Source organism: Anguilla anguilla, chromosome 10 (genome assembly GCF_013347855.1).
Source record: "Anguilla anguilla isolate fAngAng1 chromosome 10, fAngAng1.pri, whole genome shotgun sequence".
NCBI classification, from domain to species: Eukaryota; Metazoa; Chordata; class Actinopteri; order Anguilliformes; family Anguillidae; genus Anguilla; species Anguilla anguilla.
This window is the reverse complement of record NC_049210.1, coordinates 38199111-38217545: the sequence shown is the minus strand read 5'-3', so window position 1 is coordinate 38217545 and position 18435 is coordinate 38199111. Positions and strand designations below refer to the sequence as shown.

At 38.3% G+C, this 18435-nt stretch overlaps 1 protein-coding gene across 4 annotated transcripts; it reads left to right on the top strand.

Moving 5' to 3' along the window:
• The first annotated feature begins 10871 nt into the window (after positions 1–10871).
• isl1 (ISL LIM homeobox 1) lies at positions 10872–17347 on the top strand. Of its 4 annotated transcripts, none has more exons than XM_035436091.1 (6): positions 10872–11186; positions 11807–11996; positions 13153–13412; positions 14742–15025; positions 15664–15852; positions 16305–17347. In XM_035436091.1, the coding sequence occupies exons 1-6, from the start codon at positions 11159–11161 to the stop codon at positions 16419–16421; spliced, it is 1068 nt and encodes a 355-aa protein (XP_035291982.1). In that variant the 5' UTR covers positions 10872–11158; the 3' UTR covers positions 16422–17347. The 4 variants fall into 4 exon arrangements, with proteins under 4 accessions (XP_035291982.1, XP_035291981.1, XP_035291984.1 ...); XM_035436090.1 differs by having other exon boundaries at positions 10887–11186; positions 14739–15025; XM_035436093.1 differs by having other exon boundaries at positions 10889–11186; positions 15685–15852.
• Positions 17348–18435: the final 1088 nt, after the last annotated feature.

The window sequence follows — 18435 nt, the reverse complement described above, 5'->3', positions numbered from 1 at the left end:
GGGCTTCTTCAGACCCAACCCATGTGTAACGTGAGACTCATTACGGGGCCACCCTCCACCACAGCTATGAAAATCAATGGGAGAGAAGGGTCTAAAAAACAATGATATACTGACCAGGAGACCGTTTCCCAGAACCAATTGAGATCCACAATACCACTGCACAACTGCTCTCTCAATGAAGAGGCATCCCCCCAAACACAACTGCTGGTTACATAGGCCTATTTGATTAATGGCGTTCTGAGTATACAAGTAGGGGAAACATGTGATTCCTGAATATACATTAAATAATTAATTGTTTCTTAAACCCAACCTACCTGTGCTGCACAGAAGCATATCTATATGGCCATTTAAACCAGGTCAATATTGCAATTGAATAAATAGTATTGGCGAATACCAGTTCAAGGTAAAATAATGTTAATATTTTTGGTTGCAAGTAAAATAAATGGATAGGTATATTTTCCCACACATGGGGATGGGTTGTGTGTAAGTGCCAAATTCTTTCTGCAGAAATAAATCATATTTCTTATACGGGTATACCTTGTTGTGCCTGGCTATTATAATTTCTCTGAATTTTCTCTGCTCAACAGTACCTATACAACAGGACTAAATAACCTGCTGGAAAGAAAAATCCTTTTTTTTTACAGGTTCTGATTCATGTTGAATGAATATTTAAGGCTGTAATATAGAATAAACACGGCTGACTGAGTCACCCAAACGCCAGCGCTGGGTCCTTCAGCAGAAGATGACTGATGGGCTGAGAAAAGATGGGGAGAAGCGAAGGAGAGGGGACTAGCGCCCGAGGGCAGCTGATGTGGGGAGAAAGGTGTCGTTTTCAGCCAAGGCTACACGGAGCATGAAAGGTGCTCGTTGTTCGGTTTGGGGTGGGGGGGGGGGGGGGGGGCAGGGGCGGGCAGGTACCTCACATGTATCCACCTTACGCTCCCGGGCGTTTTTACACACATCCTCGTGCGGCACGCGGACCTGGGTCACGGAATCCCGGCGACATTCGACACGGGTTGACCTGTCACGTCATGCGCCGCCTCGCCTCAGGCTGTCAATAATCCAAATCTGGCCAAAAGAAATGCTGAGAAATGCTGAGAAATGCTGAGCCTTGGCATTTACACTCTTCAATTCACCTTCAGGAGCAGAGCCTGTGGGAGGTAGAAGGGAAAAAAATAATAATATGAAGATGAGGAGAAAGGTAAAAAAAAAAAAAAAAAAAATACTTGTAATTCACCGCTGTCTCCCTGAGGACCTCTTGAAGATGGCATTCCAGGCTTTCAGAAACAAGCCCGTAAATGGAAAACATACTGTAATCTCTCCAGCATGAGAGACACTTGGCATTCGAATTTTAAAATGTTTAAACTGACAGTCTGCTAAGCCCTACCTGCTTAAGTGTTCTTTAGTCAATGGAGTAATGTGCTGATTAGCATGTCACTACTGACGACCACTGGATTGTCCAGTTAGCGTGATTTGTGGCGAGTGAAAATAATCGTTTTGACTTGGTTTGAAAGAGAAGGTCGCAGGACTGAGGCAGGTGTAATCATCTAGTCAAAGCTAATTGTGACCCATTTTTAGTCTCTTTTTATTTGTCAGACATTGTTAAGTAACCAGCGTTGTATCATTCTTCTGAACTGAATAATATTTGACAAGAGAAAGCCCATAAATAAGACAATGAGTGTGTGGCACCAGATCACAAACACATTACATTTTCACTATAATACACAAACTAGCATATTCTGGGTAATGATATTAATATTAAAGAAATTAACTCCGAAGGAGTATATTAATTATATTAATAAAATAAAATAAAATGACAACTGCTTTTGAAGCTGGTTAATTATCTTAGTCAGCTGTGTGAGTAACACCAATACTCACAGCCCAGTGTCCAAAACAGGTTATATTGTCTGTCAGTCATTTTAGTGTGAACACAGACCTGCAATGCACAGCCATTCATTTCATCTGATCAATGCCGCACCCATCATCGCATTGAAGACCACTTTACACCAGTCAGATACAGTGGGATGTCAATGCTTTTGATTGGTCATTGTCCAGGAATCAAGACTTGTAAGGTAATCAAAGGCATTGTTGTTAGTTTTCAGAAATACTGGTGTAATACTCATGCTTCTCTGTCTGAAATATACATTTTATGTAGACACATTTAAGTTTCTTCCTCTAACAAATTAAGGTGCTGGTTTTGTTTATATATTCTTCCCATTCACCTCTGAGTATTTAATTCATCTTTCAATTCTCAATTCTCACTAATAAACTTACTGGTACAAGTAGCATTATTTGACCATGACCCTTGGATCAGAGTGACAGGTCCCTATTGGCTTTGTCTTGCCTGGGATGAAGTGAACTTTATTCTCAGTCCCCAAGGCAAGTGTTGCTACAGGTTTTCCTTCTTCCTCTCTAATCAGGACTAATTTAAACCTAGTAGTAGGTGAGTTCAATCGCTGGCCAATAAGTGGCATTAATTGATCAATAAACTAAGGTAGAAATTGAAACCAGGTGTACTAACTGGTCTGAAGGGCCAGATTTGAGAATCCCTGTGGCAGAGGGCCAGATCTACACACAGACTCTGATGGTTTCTGCAGCAGATGTAGCAATCATTTGACTAGTTCCCTCACAAATTGGGATGCAGAATTGCAGACTGAAGCGATAACACAGAACAAGGGCTTTCCTCACACATGTGAGAACTTGCTAAGGATGTTCTCACTGCTTTAACTTCTCCAGCCTCCGATGATAGGCTAGAAATCTCAAACTCAAATCTTGGATGGTCGAAAACAAGGTATGTGGTCTCCTTACCCTGAACTCTTAGTTTCCGGGGCCAAAATTGCCTGCTGATTGAAAGGAAATCTACAAAAACCAGCAGAGACTGTTGCCTTTCAAGACTTCCAAAGCCTTTTCTAAACTCTTCAGTCTTAGACTCTATCTCTGTAAATTTCCCAAAGAATATTACCAGCACAGGGACTCTCTGGAATAATTTTGGAGGATGACTGCTCCCCTATATGCTGTAAATCAGCACAACTCGGCTGCGTTTGCGGGCGGCTGCGGTTAAGTAGGAATCCCAGGTGTTCCTCCATCCCTCTTTATACTAACTACTCTCAGAACCAGAGAGAAGGGAATCAAAATTAATTCAATCACGGTGTTGATTAGTCCAATTAGAAGGCTGAGAGCCTCACTGTATGGGGGGACGTGGGGGGACAGCAGGATCTCCTCAAGATCTCCAGGCTTTGCCTGGCCCCACTCTGAACGGTCAGCTGAAGAGTGAGAGCAGAGGTGAGCCTCTCCTGTACCTGTTGTTCCTGAACAGACACCCCAACATGGCAAAGGCCTCCTGCCGCTCAGCCCTTCAGATTTGCAGACCCTGTCGTTGAACGAGAAACTCACCGTTGACCCAGGCTGGTGTCTGTTGTGTGTCGAGTTCTGCCGTGCTTGTGGACAACCTTGCTTCCAGCCATAGCCCCAGGCAAGGAGGAACCCAGGGGAGTAAGCAAGAGACGGAGGCCACCATCAAGTTTAATTGCCCCTGACACGTCGTCACACTCGATCCGCCTCTCGGCCCGAACGTGCGGGTGCGGGAGGGAGCATGGCCTCGGTCCTGGGACGGGGCGCTGTCCTGGGACAGAGAGGCCCTCGCGAGGTCCCTGGGAACACCATCTGTCAGAGCGGTGTCATGTGGCTCCTGTCTGTGCTGATTATGAGTGCTACCTCAGCTGGTCTCTGACCAGCAGCCATATGTCCTTTGGGTCAGTAGAGCCACAGAGATCGTGCGACATCCCCCTGATTGAAGGGCATCACGGCCTTCAAAACATAAAGTCCAGAGTTGATCACCATGTGCAATGAGGTTGTTCACCACACATGGCCTAAAGTATGTGGACACCTGACATCCAACATATCATCCAAAATTATGGGCATTAATATCGAGTTAGTCCACCCTTTTCTGCTATAGCAACCTCCATTCTTCGAGGAAGGCTTTATACTAGATGTTGGAGTATTGCTGCAGGGATGTTCTTCCATTCAGCCAGAAGAGCATTAGTAAGGTCGAGCACTGACTAGGTGATTAGGCCTGGAGTTTGCAGTTGGCTTTCCAATTGATCCCAAAAGTGTTGGATGGGGTTGAGGTCAGGGCTCTGTGCAGGCCAGTCAGGTTCTTCCACACTGTTCTTGACAAAACCATTTATACATAGACCACCCTGTGTGCCCGGGGGCATTGTCATGCTGAAACAGGAAAGGGCTTTCCCCAAATTTTTTGGAAAGCAGAGAATCATGTAGAATGCCATTGTGTGCTGTAGCTTTGATATATATATATGAAATTATACCACATCCCTGGAAATGAGAAACAACTCTCATACAAGAGTCATTAAAAAAATAAATAAATATTACAATCATTGATTGTGCACCTAATCATAGACCATTGACTTAACCTTATATTAACACCTGGGATTATCTTGATGGCCTTAATCAATGACCAATGGTGAATGGTGCTTGAATGGTAAAAGGGTGATTTTCCACTCTTGACATCAGTTCATTAAAGTTTACTTTTCTTCTGTACAATAAGTGATGCAAAGCCTTTTTTTCTGTTTTCCTTCTTGAACACCTTCTGCAACACATTCACATGCAAGATGCATTGCAGCTTGCTGTACACCATGTAGAAAATGGAGTAATTTAGCCTCTTTCCATGTATTGGTACCATAGTAAGTAGGAGATGAAATAGATGTGTTATTAAAATGTTTTTTTTTGTCCCATCAGTACATATTTCCGAGGACCATGGAAATACCAAATATGTTTGACGAATTACATAAGGAACAGCTGAAAAAAAAGCAAAAATATTTCCAGGGTAGTTTTTCTGGGAAATGCTTTCCAGAAGGTAAGCTACACCCTACTGACAAAGCATAGAATAGTTAAAGTTAATTTAATCCACTGGTTCTAAGCCTCAATCTTGACAGGCCGCAGTATCTGCTGGTTTTCGTTGTTACTTTGCACTTTACTGAAGCCATTGATCATACAGTTAACTCACTACACCTGATTTCTTGAGTCTGAACTCTTCATCGATTCAACCCGTTAAGGTGTAATATCATAAATGTGTGATTTTTGAACATTCTAATACTCAAAACTTTGGAACCCCATTTCGATGGCTTCCTGAGGACTGAATAACATTCAGTGGCTGTATTCATATCAGAGTATTTGTGGAGCAGTAAACAAGCCCATAAATCAGTATAATGATGCATGCAGTCGATTTCAGCCACAGCCATGGCTGCCTGCGTGATGCAACAAAGGGTATGATTAGCTTACTGCGTTAAAAACCAAGCTTCACACCACACCAAAGGGAACTAAGTGCACTTTTTTTTATAAAGGGAGCAAATTGCACTAGTAGGCTGTTTGAGGATAAGTCATCGTCGATACTTCTGCTCACTTACATGCTTATTTACTCTACAACAAATACAGTAGTACTGTAATAAAGAATGGGGGAGGAGGGTATAAAATACTGCAAAGACACGGGGCGGGGGGGGGGGGGGGGCAGGGCGGCGAGGGGGGAGGCGGTGTGATGGGCAATTGAAAATAGTCTACAATATCTGATTTTAAAAAAGGACATCTGCATTGCCTCTTCCAGTACTTTTCCATCTTTGAGCTTGTTTGTATGCGTGTGTGTGCATATATGTGTTTGTATGTGTATGTGAGCATAATGTCTGTATGTGTATGTGTGCATATGTGTGTTTGTATGTGTATGTGTGCATATGTGTGTTTGTATGTGTATGCGTGCATATGTGTTTGTATGTGTGTGTTTGTATGTGTATGTATGCTTATGTGTTTGTATGTGTATGTGTGCATATATGTGTTCTTATTTGTATGTGTGCATATGTGTTTGTATGTGTATGTGTGCATGTGTGTTTGTATGTGTATGTATGCATATGTGTGTTTGTATGTGTATGTGTGCATATATGTGTTCTTATTTGTATGTGTGCATATGTGTTTGTATGTGTATGTATGCATATGTGTTTGTATGTGTATGTGTGCATATATGTGTTCTTATTTGTATGTGTGCATATGTGTTTGTATGTGTATGTGTGCATGTGTGTTTGTATGTGTATGTATGCATATGTGTGTTTGTATGTGTATGTGTGCATATATGTGTTCTTATTTGTATGTGTGCATATGTGTTTGTATGTGTATGTATGCATATGTGTTTGTATGTGTATGTGTGCATATGTGTTTGTATGTGTATGTGTGCATGTGTGTTTGTATGTGTATGTATGCATATGTGTGTTTGTATGTGTATGTGTGCATATATGCGTTCTTATTTGTATGTGTGCATATGTGTGTTTGTATGTGTATGTGTGCATGTGTGTTTGTATGTGTATGTGTGCATATGTGTTTGTATGTGTATGTGTGCATGTGTGTTTGTATGTGTATGTGTGCATATGTGTTTGTATGTGTATGTGTGCATATGTGTGTTTGTATGTGTATGTGTGCATATGTGTGTTTGTATGTGTATGTGTGCATATGTGTGTTTAACACGGGTGCTGGACAGCAGTAGCAAGCACATTGTCTTCCCTAAAAGTTGGGAAACTGACTTTGAGTAACTTCCATTGTTACACTTTACCACATGCTCTATTTTTCAATGCCTTTCTATGATGAGGCAAAAAAAAAGCAAGAAAAACCTTCTGCCTTTTAAGAGAATTTTTTTTCTTGCCCTTCAGTGACTATTTCTGGGTTGTCACTGAGTTTAGACAGGCACGGATCTCTACAAGAGACTTTTTTTGGCATTATATTATGACCAAGAAACACAGGTATACTTCTGGCCTCCTGAGTGACAAATGTTCATCTTGCCGGTAGATGTTCTTTCTCACGTGGAGGAAGCACCAGTTACCCACTAGACTAGGTGAATTGGAGAGCTGACTCAATTTATTATTACATTTCAAACAGAGGCTATCTTCCATTTCAGATGCACCATAGCTCATGCAGGTAAAAGATTGGCACTGTTAAACATTTTCAGAAGAATTTATGGATGTAGACTTGTGCACAGTGTGTTTTCACCTGAAATGGATACTCACCACTTCCTCCTCCCTCTCCCCTTTAACTGGTCAGGCGGTGTCTATTTAAACATTATTTTATGTCACACAGATTTTATATGATATACTGTATACTACACATTTTTTTATTTGTTCTTTAGAAGAAATTGTGTTGTTCCATATTTGGTGAGCATTCCATTTCTATACATATAAGTGGATAATAGAGCAGAGTATAAACCAAATAAATGAATGAACGAATAAATAAATAAATAAATAAATAAATAAAGCAAACACTAATAAATTAGCACTAATACATGTGCATATAGTTGCTATAATATTTAAATGACAATGCCATACTCAGACACCTGAGGAATATAAATGTGAGGATTAAGTGCACATTCATAGCCTCAAATTCTGAAAATATAAAGAAATGGAGCAGAAAAGCAGATATTCAGCTACATTCAACTACAATGCAGAGTTAGTTCCATTTAAATTAATTAAAGGTGTTACATAAGAACTGAATAAATGTTGCAAAGGTTCCACAGATGTTGGTTGTAGGCCATAGTATCCAACTTTTCTTGACTTCCCATCATCATTGTAATAATTGTACTGAAAAGTTTATTTAAAAAAATATGTTCAGTATATATGAGGAACTTTTGAATCTACTTTGCTCCTTGTGTATTTCAATAAGAAGGCACAGGGTATTTATACTTTCTTTTTCTTTGAATTGTATTTACTTCATTCACAGTTCCAACCATAAATTGTACAGGCATGCTATTTGATACTCTAGACTTCATATGTTCACTTTGTTTATATCTGGCCTTGTAAATAACTCAGTCTTTTATACTGGCACGCTTCCTCTTGTCTCCTCCAAAATCTATCCATCTATCTATTACAACAGCCACCTACCTGAAACTCCCTCTGCTCGTAAGGCCATGACATATTCACAGCAATAGAATAGTTCGGGCTGTGTTCGTCTACCATAGAACTTTCACAAACATTGCAGTAACAAGTGGCTTGATTTCCTTATTGTCAAATTTCACAATGTACTGTGGAAATATGGCTCTTTTCAAAACTGCACTCCCGTCACGGAGCATTATGTTTCTTAAAATGAATCGCAGCAACATAAAAAGTAAATATTTAATTACAATTTTTCACGTTTTATTCTTGCAATGGGACAGAATTTTTTACAGTTGTCACTTCAAGGTTGCACTTTTCTAAAACAAAACATGTTGAACACAATATAATTATTTTCGGGTATGGAATTATAGGGGGACTATTTATGTTTGTACAATGCATACAGGTACATATAATTTTGTAATACAACATTATTCCAAGATATTCACAAGTTAATTGTAATTGATACTTTTAGGAATGCTGTTGTTGTTACCACAATTTTTCACTTACAGTGCACCAAGGCAATTACTGTAGTCATTGTATGTAGTATTGAATGCAAAGCCAAATTCGTTTATTATGTATTCAAAATAGCCATGGTGATGGCAGCTGCTGTGTCCAGTCAAAAAAAAAGCTCAAAGGGCAAACAAATGCCCAATCGGAGAGCCTCCACGATGAATTAAAGCAATTAGGCTTGCAATTATGCGATGATAATATCATCATTGTCGTCGCCGTCGTTATCGCTATCGCCGTTGCCTTATTAATTTAAGTTTCACGCGGTCGAACTTGGTGTGTGATGACTTTCCATTACATGGATAGGGGTAACGTGAGTTATGGGTGGCTGCAAACTACCGTGCACTGGGTGCAGGTGCAATAACCCCTATGAAACAATAAATCACAGAAAAAAACCTCTATGCTGTGCGCACGTGAGAGGGGAAATCTAAACCTTAATCAATTATAGGAATACAATCTGGATAGCCACCGGAAAGAGTTGTGACTTCAAACCCATAAACCGCATGTCAAAAAGGAACACACTTAATTTACTGTATGTGACACCTGATAATCATTCATGCAGTATGCCGATCACAACAAAGGTCACATAATGTAGTGAAATCTGAATGATCCTGATGGAAAAAGACTTAAAAATAATAAAATAAAATAAAATAAAATAAAATAAAATAAAAAATGACTAAGAAGTCTGAAAATCTCTTTTTATATGAAAGGACAATAAAGCATAACTTTAGAAGCAGAATAGAATGAAAATTATTTATGCATATACTGCACTAAAGACTACGACATTTCCTTACAGTTACACAAAATATGAAAATGTCCTAAATGTACACGACCGAAAACGAATAGTTGCCCCGCGGACAAAAAAATAAATAAAATAAAGGCCTATTTCAGATTAGTTCAGACAACGACAGCAACACAGTCTTTTCAGCCAGCCTTTTTGAATGAAGCACATTATTATCTTTATTTACAGCTGAGCTCTACTAGGTGTAGTCCAGGTAAACGTATTTTTGTAGGCTATCTGAGACCCCCCCCCCCTCTCTCTCTCTCTCTCTCTCCCTTCTTCTAGATCCGCAAACGGAAACGGAACTGGTCTAAAGTGCATATTTTGCTAAGCAGCATTTTCATTACCAAGTGCAACAACCTAGAAGTATACTCAGTACCTATATTTATAAGAGAGCAATTGTCGCATTAGCATCGCCTTTGTTTTGTATCTTAATTTCTTAATTTACGGGCTGCTAGATATCGAACCATTGTAAACACAAGAGGGCGCTTTTGTGTCTAATAAAATGCCAAAAAGGTACTGCGTTCCTTCGCACAAATAGGTTTTTGTAGGAAATAAACCTGAACAATAAATGTTCTTATAAACTTTAAAAGTTGTAATGTTGCTACTGTAGCCTACTATACATTTAAATATAGAAAAAACTATGAACTACGTATGTGTGTTTAGGTCAATACATTTGAACCCCACACTGAGTCATGTCTCTCAAACCTTAGCCCATTATTTCATTTTACAAACAATCATGTTCAAACAAGGCGACTGTTTGCAATATATCAGCCTACATTCATTTCGCACATTATTTAGCCTGTTAAGTGAAATTGTCATTCACTCATTACACCACACGTGTCCCATTGCTTTTTACATGAGCCTACATACAATTATGCTCACAGTGCGGTTTGACTTACAAAGCTAAAACATTGAACTATGCTACTGATTTTTTAGCACATTGTGCCCTCAAATTATCTCACATATTGACACGAAGCTTGAGATATGAATGTATTTGCCTTTTGTACTATAGGTTTATTTTTATTTTAGGTCATGTCCCCCCTTGTTCAATTATTTTTCTGTAAGCAGTCACGCGCAAGAAGACACGTATTCGCATATTTGTAATTATGTCCTTTTTCTACCTGCATTTGTCAAATTATTATACCGACATGATGTGATAAAACACTAGTTCAGGGAAAAAAATAACTTTATGGTACTGTATGTACAATGGTAGTACTAATATACAGTAATTGTACAAACACTAGAATGTATAAGAAAATAAGTGTTCTTTTTCCATTTGAACAAAAATCAAGCCTCTCGATGTCCTTATGGTGTAACACAAAACTGAAACAAAAATATAAATTCCAGAAATTCCAATAAAATATATATGGGTGATTTTAAAGCTAATGCAGTCCAATATTGTAAATCTAAAGCAACGAAAAATAGAAAGAAACGTGCTCGGGAAAGTGAGCATGAAAATGAGAGAATATTGCACCAGACAACTCGGGTACTTCAGTACTTGTAATGTAATAAAGGGAACAGCTGCTCGACTTCTCCATAACCAATCAGCTTCACACAAAGATGACGTTTCCGTGCCCTACGTAAGACCAATGGCGATTGAGTAGAGTTAGAGCAGAGAGTTTGAGTGAGAGATAAGGACAAGAGTGCCCCATCAGCATAGGGATTAGCCACTGCAGCACATACAGAGAGAGAGAGCGAGAAAGAGAGAGAGAGCGAGAAAGAGAGAGAAAGAGAGAGAGAGAGCGAGAGAGAGAAAGAGAGCGAGAGAGAGAGAGACCCCTTACTTTCAACGCGAACAATACTACTTGAAGCAGTCCTGCAGCGCCCTGTACTCAGCTATTACCGCTCCACCGCAATTGCGGGAAAAAAACGGAAGAAAAAAAACAATTCCGGCATAAAACTGTTGCTCTTCGTTTCTAAAGTGGACCTAACACCGCCTTACTTTCTTGACATGGGAGATATGGGGGATCCGCCGAAAAGTAAGTGAAGCTCGTAAAGACTTTATTTTGTTTTTATGAATGTGCAGAATCAAACGCATCTTCTCTATAACTAGTCTAGTTATAAACACGAGTTAATGGCAACGTTAGCAATTACTGGATATTTACCCAAGGACACTTGTCTTCGCATCTTTGACAGCAGCAAGCGTACAGAGTTGGGAGCGTAAATATCAGGTGAAAGCTTGGTAGCCTACATTTTTTAGCTTCTCTGGGAAAATATAACTTATGCCTTTGTCAAGTTTCTGACACAGTGATATTATAACTGATATTGTTAGATTTACAATTAGGAATGTACAGTGTAGTTTAAACTTTTTAGCACATTAGGCTATGTAAGCTAATAATAATAATAATAATAATAATAACAATAATAATAATAATAATAATAGTATTGTTATTATTATTATTATTATTACTATTATTATTACTTTTATATTCGTGATTTCTTTGCAATACCATATTAGCACCTTTCAGTTCTGTCTGACTAGATTTTAAATGAGTTATTCCACGCTATAATTACGATTCAATGTGTTCTATCCACAGTGCTTGCTTGTGGTTCTTAATTGATTTCTAAGAGCCTATCTTTTTTTTTTTTTTTTCCTCAGAAAAGCGCCTCATTTCGTTGTGTGTTGGGTGTGGAAATCAAATACACGATCAGTATATTCTGAGAGTTTCTCCAGATCTGGAATGGCATGCGGCGTGCTTGAAATGTGCAGAATGCAATCAGTATTTGGACGAGTCATGTACCTGCTTTGTTAGAGATGGGAAGACGTACTGTAAAAGGGACTATATCAGGTAGGCCTGGTTTTGCAAAATATTATATCGATATTCATGTCCTTTCATTATTATAGCCTACTTCTTATATACATTGTTGTTATCACTTGAATATAATGTTGCAATCAGCTAAAAACAACAGCTATAAATTGTAGCAATTATTAAATTCATTATTGGGACGTGCATTGGAAATACGTTTCAGATCGTGCTTTGTATCATAATCGAAGTTAAATATAGCATACATTTCAAAATACTTGAAAACATATTCGATTAAATTGATTATCTTACAAATAAGCGGTAACAATTTAACGACAATGTTTTATTAAACTCTTGTATTGACAGATATTTTAATTAACCAATTACGGTTAATTCTCTGTTAAGTGGAATACATTCTGTTACATTTTCTGTTAATCGGGCAATGTTGTTGTGCGTTTATATATCTACATGAAGAGCAAACCTATAACATAGGTTAATTAATTATTCTATCCACAAATTGGAATCATAAACTAGTCAATATTGATTATGTTCTAAAATTGAGGAGACGAGATACTATGTCAGTAAACTGTATGCTCCACACGACATGCACCTTACTGTAACATCTATCAAATTAATATGTTCAGCTCATTTTGATGCCTAGATTAGTTGCTTAACATAATCAGCAATACTGTGAATACTATTATATTAATGCTTGTGACATGCATAGATTTCATTGCAAGACAAATACACAACACACTTTCAATATTTGGCTAATACGGAAATTTAAAAACAATTGCGTAATCTTGAACAGAAATATTTATTATTATAATTATTGTTAATAATACTACTAATAATAATAATACTAATAATAATAATAATAATAATAATAATAATAATAATAATAATAATAATGCCAGTAACAGTAACAACAATGACAGCAATAGTAATCAACTTGCAATAATGATTTTCCTATTCATCTCATAATGCTTGTTTTATAACATGCCATTGCTTTATATAGACGTATATGTAGTGGATGTATATTATTTTGTATTATTTTATATTACATTGTAAATATTATACATTTTATTGTACATTATATACGTCTTGTGTTGAATACTCCCCTGCTTTGATTTATTTTCATTTGAAAAATAAGTTCTTGGAGTATACAGAGTTCTTCAATATTACGTAACGTGTTTTGCAGGTTATACGGGATAAAGTGCGCCAAATGCAACATTGGTTTCAGCAAGAACGATTTCGTCATGAGAGCTCGCTCCAAGGTGTACCACATCGAGTGTTTTCGGTGCGTGGCTTGCAGCCGACAGCTTATCCCTGGGGACGAGTTCGCTTTGAGAGAGGACGGCCTGTTCTGCCGGGCCGATCACGACGTCGTGGAACGTGCAACAATGGGAGCCGGAGACCCTCTGAGCCCTTTACACCCAGCAAGACCTTTACAGATGGCGGGTAGGTTGCGCATTTTGCAACTTATCATGAGTGGCAGAATGGAGCTTGCCGTTGCTGTTGATAAAGTAATCGGAAACAATGTATGCGATGTCATCTGGTCGTCATATTTACCCTCCTTTCATTAACAATGAAAAGTTTATCTCATTGATTGGCTGTTCTCCGTGGGCCACATAATCGGCATATTGTGAAATATTAATGACGTTTTGAAAATAAATAAATAACCCAAATTAATTAAAAGATATCAAATGACATTAAACTTCCAGCCAAGGGTATCAAACCCTTTTCATTTTTATCTTTGGAAACGCATAATTGCTTTTTGTTCCCATGTAAGAATTGCATATTATGCAAACACAAGCAATGGGCATACGTTTGTTAAAATAAAAGACGAATAACCTTCCAACCTACTGTATGAAATACGACAGTAACTGTAGGATGATACACTTTTTAATGACGTTTCCCAAGAGAATGGCCATTATTTATATTAATTTAAAATATGATGTGTACCGGATACACCCAATGACCATTATGAACAGTGTTTTATGACAATGTTTTAATTCAAACTTGAAGAGCCTGTATATTTGTCTGAGCAAAATAATTCATGGTAGAGCTTCATGATATCATAACACACGCAGAGACTCTGTAAAATGCAATCGGTTGGTCATACGATTGTAATTGTATGTTTTGTATTACATTCGAACACTTTATATTTATGTTGTAATTGCAATCTCAGTGTTTTGATTTTCAGGCATTTCCTAGAGTTACTACACAACAAAACATTTTTTTTTCAGGAATAGAGATATACAACCTTCCGCCCACAATCCGATCCGCAAACATTGCCTTAGTTTATCAATAAATAAAATACACATTTAACATACTTACCGATGTAATAGCCTTTAATAACAACTGGACTGGACAGTGACAAGAAAACGCTTGGAATTGCGGTTATTGTTTCGATGACACCCGGCCTACATTCCTAGACATTTATTGAGTGAAGTCAACATTTTTATTATCAGAATATGAAAGAAGTATCCATGGATGGAATGTATCCACACTATTTACGACTATTTATGAATGGGCCTAGCAACATTTTAAGAAACTAAAGCAATGTGAAAACAGAAGCAGTGTCTAATAATGAAATGGAAAAGATATCAAAATCGAATTCAAATCCGAATGTGATAATACTTAAGTAAATGTCTCCATGGTATACACGCAAATGTTTTACTTCGTTGCATTTTTAAAATATACTGTGTGGTGGCTCAGTACTTGTGAGTTATATTCTGGTTGCTTATATATTTTCTTTTCTTTTCTTTTTTCGTTTCTTTACAGCAGAACCCATATCTGCAAGACAGCCTGCGCTTCGGCCGCATGTTCATAAACAGCCGGAGAAAACTACCCGAGTCAGGACGGTACTTAACGAAAAACAGCTTCACACCTTGAGAACTTGCTACAACGCTAACCCCAGACCGGACGCTCTCATGAAGGAGCAGCTGGTGGAGATGACGGGCCTTAGTCCAAGAGTCATCAGAGTTTGGTTTCAAAACAAGCGCTGCAAGGACAAGAAAAGGAGTATATTGATGAAACAACTCCAGCAACAGCAACCCAACGACAAAACGGTGAGGACTTGACTACACACACAGAAAGCTCCGAAAAGTATATTGATGTAATCTATGTATACGAACAATATAAGAAAAGAGATTGGTAGCGTGTTATATTTCAAAAGTACGCTATCAAAACAGAAAGGTTATCCAAATGATAACGCAATAAACAAAAACGCGCAGATCACAGCACGATCTATTCCATTGTATTGGAAGTATATGCCAGCCTGTGTACACACGCACACACACACACAATCTATCACTTTCACATACACACACGCACACACGCGCGCGTATACACACGCACGCACACTTTGTGTATTTGTTTTGTATCTGTATTTGTCACGATATCTTTGTGAAAAATACAGTGCATTCAAAATTAATTAAATTAGTGTATCAATTTTGGGACCTGATATAGGCTAACCAGTTTGTATACGTTTAAGTAGAATAACAGGCCTACTGGAAGATAAGTAACTTAAGCATCTCTTGTGATTTCTGAGAACAACGTACTCTTTGTCAACATTTTACGCCCTCGTGTCGATTACATGATGCATGCCTCACACGCGGACTACCTCTCAGTTGAAAAAATGATGATAGATTGTTGTCTGCATTTGCCTATGGACATGTAGCTAACTTTAACTCTATGACTCAACTAGTTTCTTTGGGGCTATCTGCAGAATATCCAGGGGATGACAGGGACTCCAATGGTGGCAGCCAGTCCGGAGAGGCACGACGGCGGTTTGCAGGCAAACCCGGTGGAGGTGCAGAGTTACCAACCGCCTTGGAAAGTTCTGAGCGACTTCGCACTGCAGAGTGACATAGACCAGCCAGCGTTTCAGCAACTGGTGAGTGCCAGTGGAGAACACAGGGAACAGCGTCTAGGCTACAGTAGGATACTGTCAAGCTGCAACCCAGCAAGCAGGCTAATGTATCTCGGTCAACTATTAGTACTCAGAAAACAGCGCATGTAATGCAGAGACAATGAGATCTGAGATAGGATGCTGCTGCTGCTGCCCCTGCTGCTGCTTCTACTACTACTGCTACTCTCATTACGAGTAGCATTATTACAACATATATAAACCATTAATAAATTAGATTAAATAAATATTGTCATGGGTGTATTTATAATGTGACCTACTATTTCATTCATAATTCAACATTTTACATATCATCCCCGAATTAATCACATACGGGCTCATTGGTTAATGTAAGGCGCGTAACTTGATTGCGTCATTGTAGGCTATTTACTTTCTATGTGACATAAGGAATCATTTTGCATTTTATTTATCTTTTTCAGGTCAATTTCTCGGAAGGAGGGCCAGGTTCAAATTCCACTGGGAGTGAAGTCGCGTCAATGTCCTCTCAACTACCAGATACACCGAACAGCATGGTAGCGAGCCCTATAGAGGCATGAGCGACGTGGACTATTTCTGCTTTCAATATCCCTAAAAAACGAGGTGCTGGAGAGAGAAAAAAACGGACATATATACTGGTTTGCGCCCCGGGTCAATATCTGAAAAGTACCACACATTAAACTGCACGAAGCCTCTTTATTTAAACAACCCCTGGTTGTATTTTTACACTGTGAAGACAATCATGGGATTTACACAAGCTGAACCGTACCTCTGCCTACATCCAAGAAGTCTTGCTACATATGAGAAGATGCCGTGGTGTAAATTGTGTGAGTTGCTGGCAAAGTAAAATTTTCTGCGTATTTGACATAACATGGATAGATCTCGCGTCATCATGCTGGCGCTGCCTGATGGAATTGAATCGGTGACCTTTTTGCCAAAAAAATCAAAAGAAAAAGAAGAGTGTGAAGGAGTTCAATGATTCCCATATACTGATGGACCTCGAGAAAGACCGACGCCTTCAAAACGTAGCCTAGAGGAAGTGGTTTCTTCTGAGATTCAGATGCCCGCATTGCTGTGCGCAAAGTTTGACGTTAGGAACCAATGACTTGTAACCCAGTTTCAATAAAATAGCTGGTTCCTGACTTTATTATCTCCGAAAATGAACCCTGGAGGATTGCAGAAACTTCTTTTTTTCCATGTTTGTTTAATTCTGTCCTTAAAAGCCCAAGTACTAAAACATTGCAACAAGGTATACCTCTATTTTGCCACAAGCTTCGTGGGAACTTCGTGTGTGTGAGTTTGTGTCCGTCCAAGAACTATTTTTTCCCAAAGATGTGTATACTTATTGGTTTAAAAAAACTGTTGGTTAGCTCTGGAATTTTTTGTTCCTGTACTACAAAAATATATATAATTTATTATTTATTGTCAAAAGACTTGCCACTTTTCATGTACTTTTGTTTGCTGAAGTAAAAGAAGAAAGATTGTACTGTGGTCTTTGAGTAATCTGTCAGATTTTATGTCCTGTCATTTCTTGAAGATTATGTAAAACAACGCCATATGTAGAAATTAATCTTCAGGATAATTTCACTAATAAAAGTTTGACAGAAGTCGAAAGTACAGCAACATGTCTGAGATTTTTTTAATTTTCTTGGTATTATTTTTTCTTGCCAAAATGTTTTACAAAACGGCGTCAGATTTTTCACTTTGCTTCTTGATTCATTTAAATTAAGGTTACATTAAGCCTAATTGTCGTTTCAAAATAAATGTTACACGTTGCTGTCTAAACATCTAATGTATCATAAATGTTCAGTTTGTATATGCCTAAGTGTTTCAACATGAGAATATTTTAAAGAGGTAGGGCCTAGTGCTTTCTCAGAATAAAGTGAACGTCACTAAGCTTGACATCGCCTAAACGTAGTTTAGTAGGAGCATAAAATATCCAGTTATTGCCGGGTTCATTTATGTAACTATTTTGCATAGACTCAGAGGCAGATGCTATCATTCACTAAACCTTGATGTGATGTTCATTCAAACTGGTCAACACCTGTTCATACACGATAGAATACTACAATAGCCATTTGGTAAAAACCCCATTGCTTAGTTGTGTTCACTCAGTGAGGCACTCTAAGGCGATATTTAAAAACAATTATTGAACGACACAGACACTCGTTTTACTGACTTTATATTATGGACGCAAAATGTCCATTCGTTGGCCTGCGTGAAACATGTCGGGCCTTATTGGTTAAAGGTAACGTTTTAATCGATTGAGAGCTTTCCGCAGAGTGTAAAGTGTCAAAATTGAATACATTATCTCAAAAACGAAGAAAGGAAAATTAAATACCAACATAAGCTGCATTATCATTATAATCCGCAATTAAAAAAAATAAACAGCAAAAAAAAAAAATATCTATAGCCTATTTAAAACATAGGCTAATCTCTAGACGCCGAAGCAAACTATGGGAAACCTCGGATTGGATTGAAATAATGATTTCCCCCTTCTTCTCCACTAGCTTCAGGATCTAGAGAGGGCAATGGCATACTGTTGCAATCAGGCGTCACACACGTCAACTTCAT

What these genes read in the sequence shown, in the direction of transcription:
- isl1 (XM_035436090.1), top strand. Translation starts at nt 11,159, where the DNA reads ATGGGAGATATGGGGGATCCGCCGAAAA. An exon ending in TGTAAAAGGGACTATATCAG is followed by an intron (nt 11,997 to 13,152) that starts GTAGGCCTGGTT and finishes CGTGTTTTGCAG; the next exon opens with GTTATACGGGATAAAGTGCG. An exon ending in AGCAACCCAACGACAAAACG is followed by an intron (nt 15,026 to 15,663) that starts GTGAGGACTTGA and finishes TGACTCAACTAG; the next exon opens with TTTCTTTGGGGCTATCTGCA.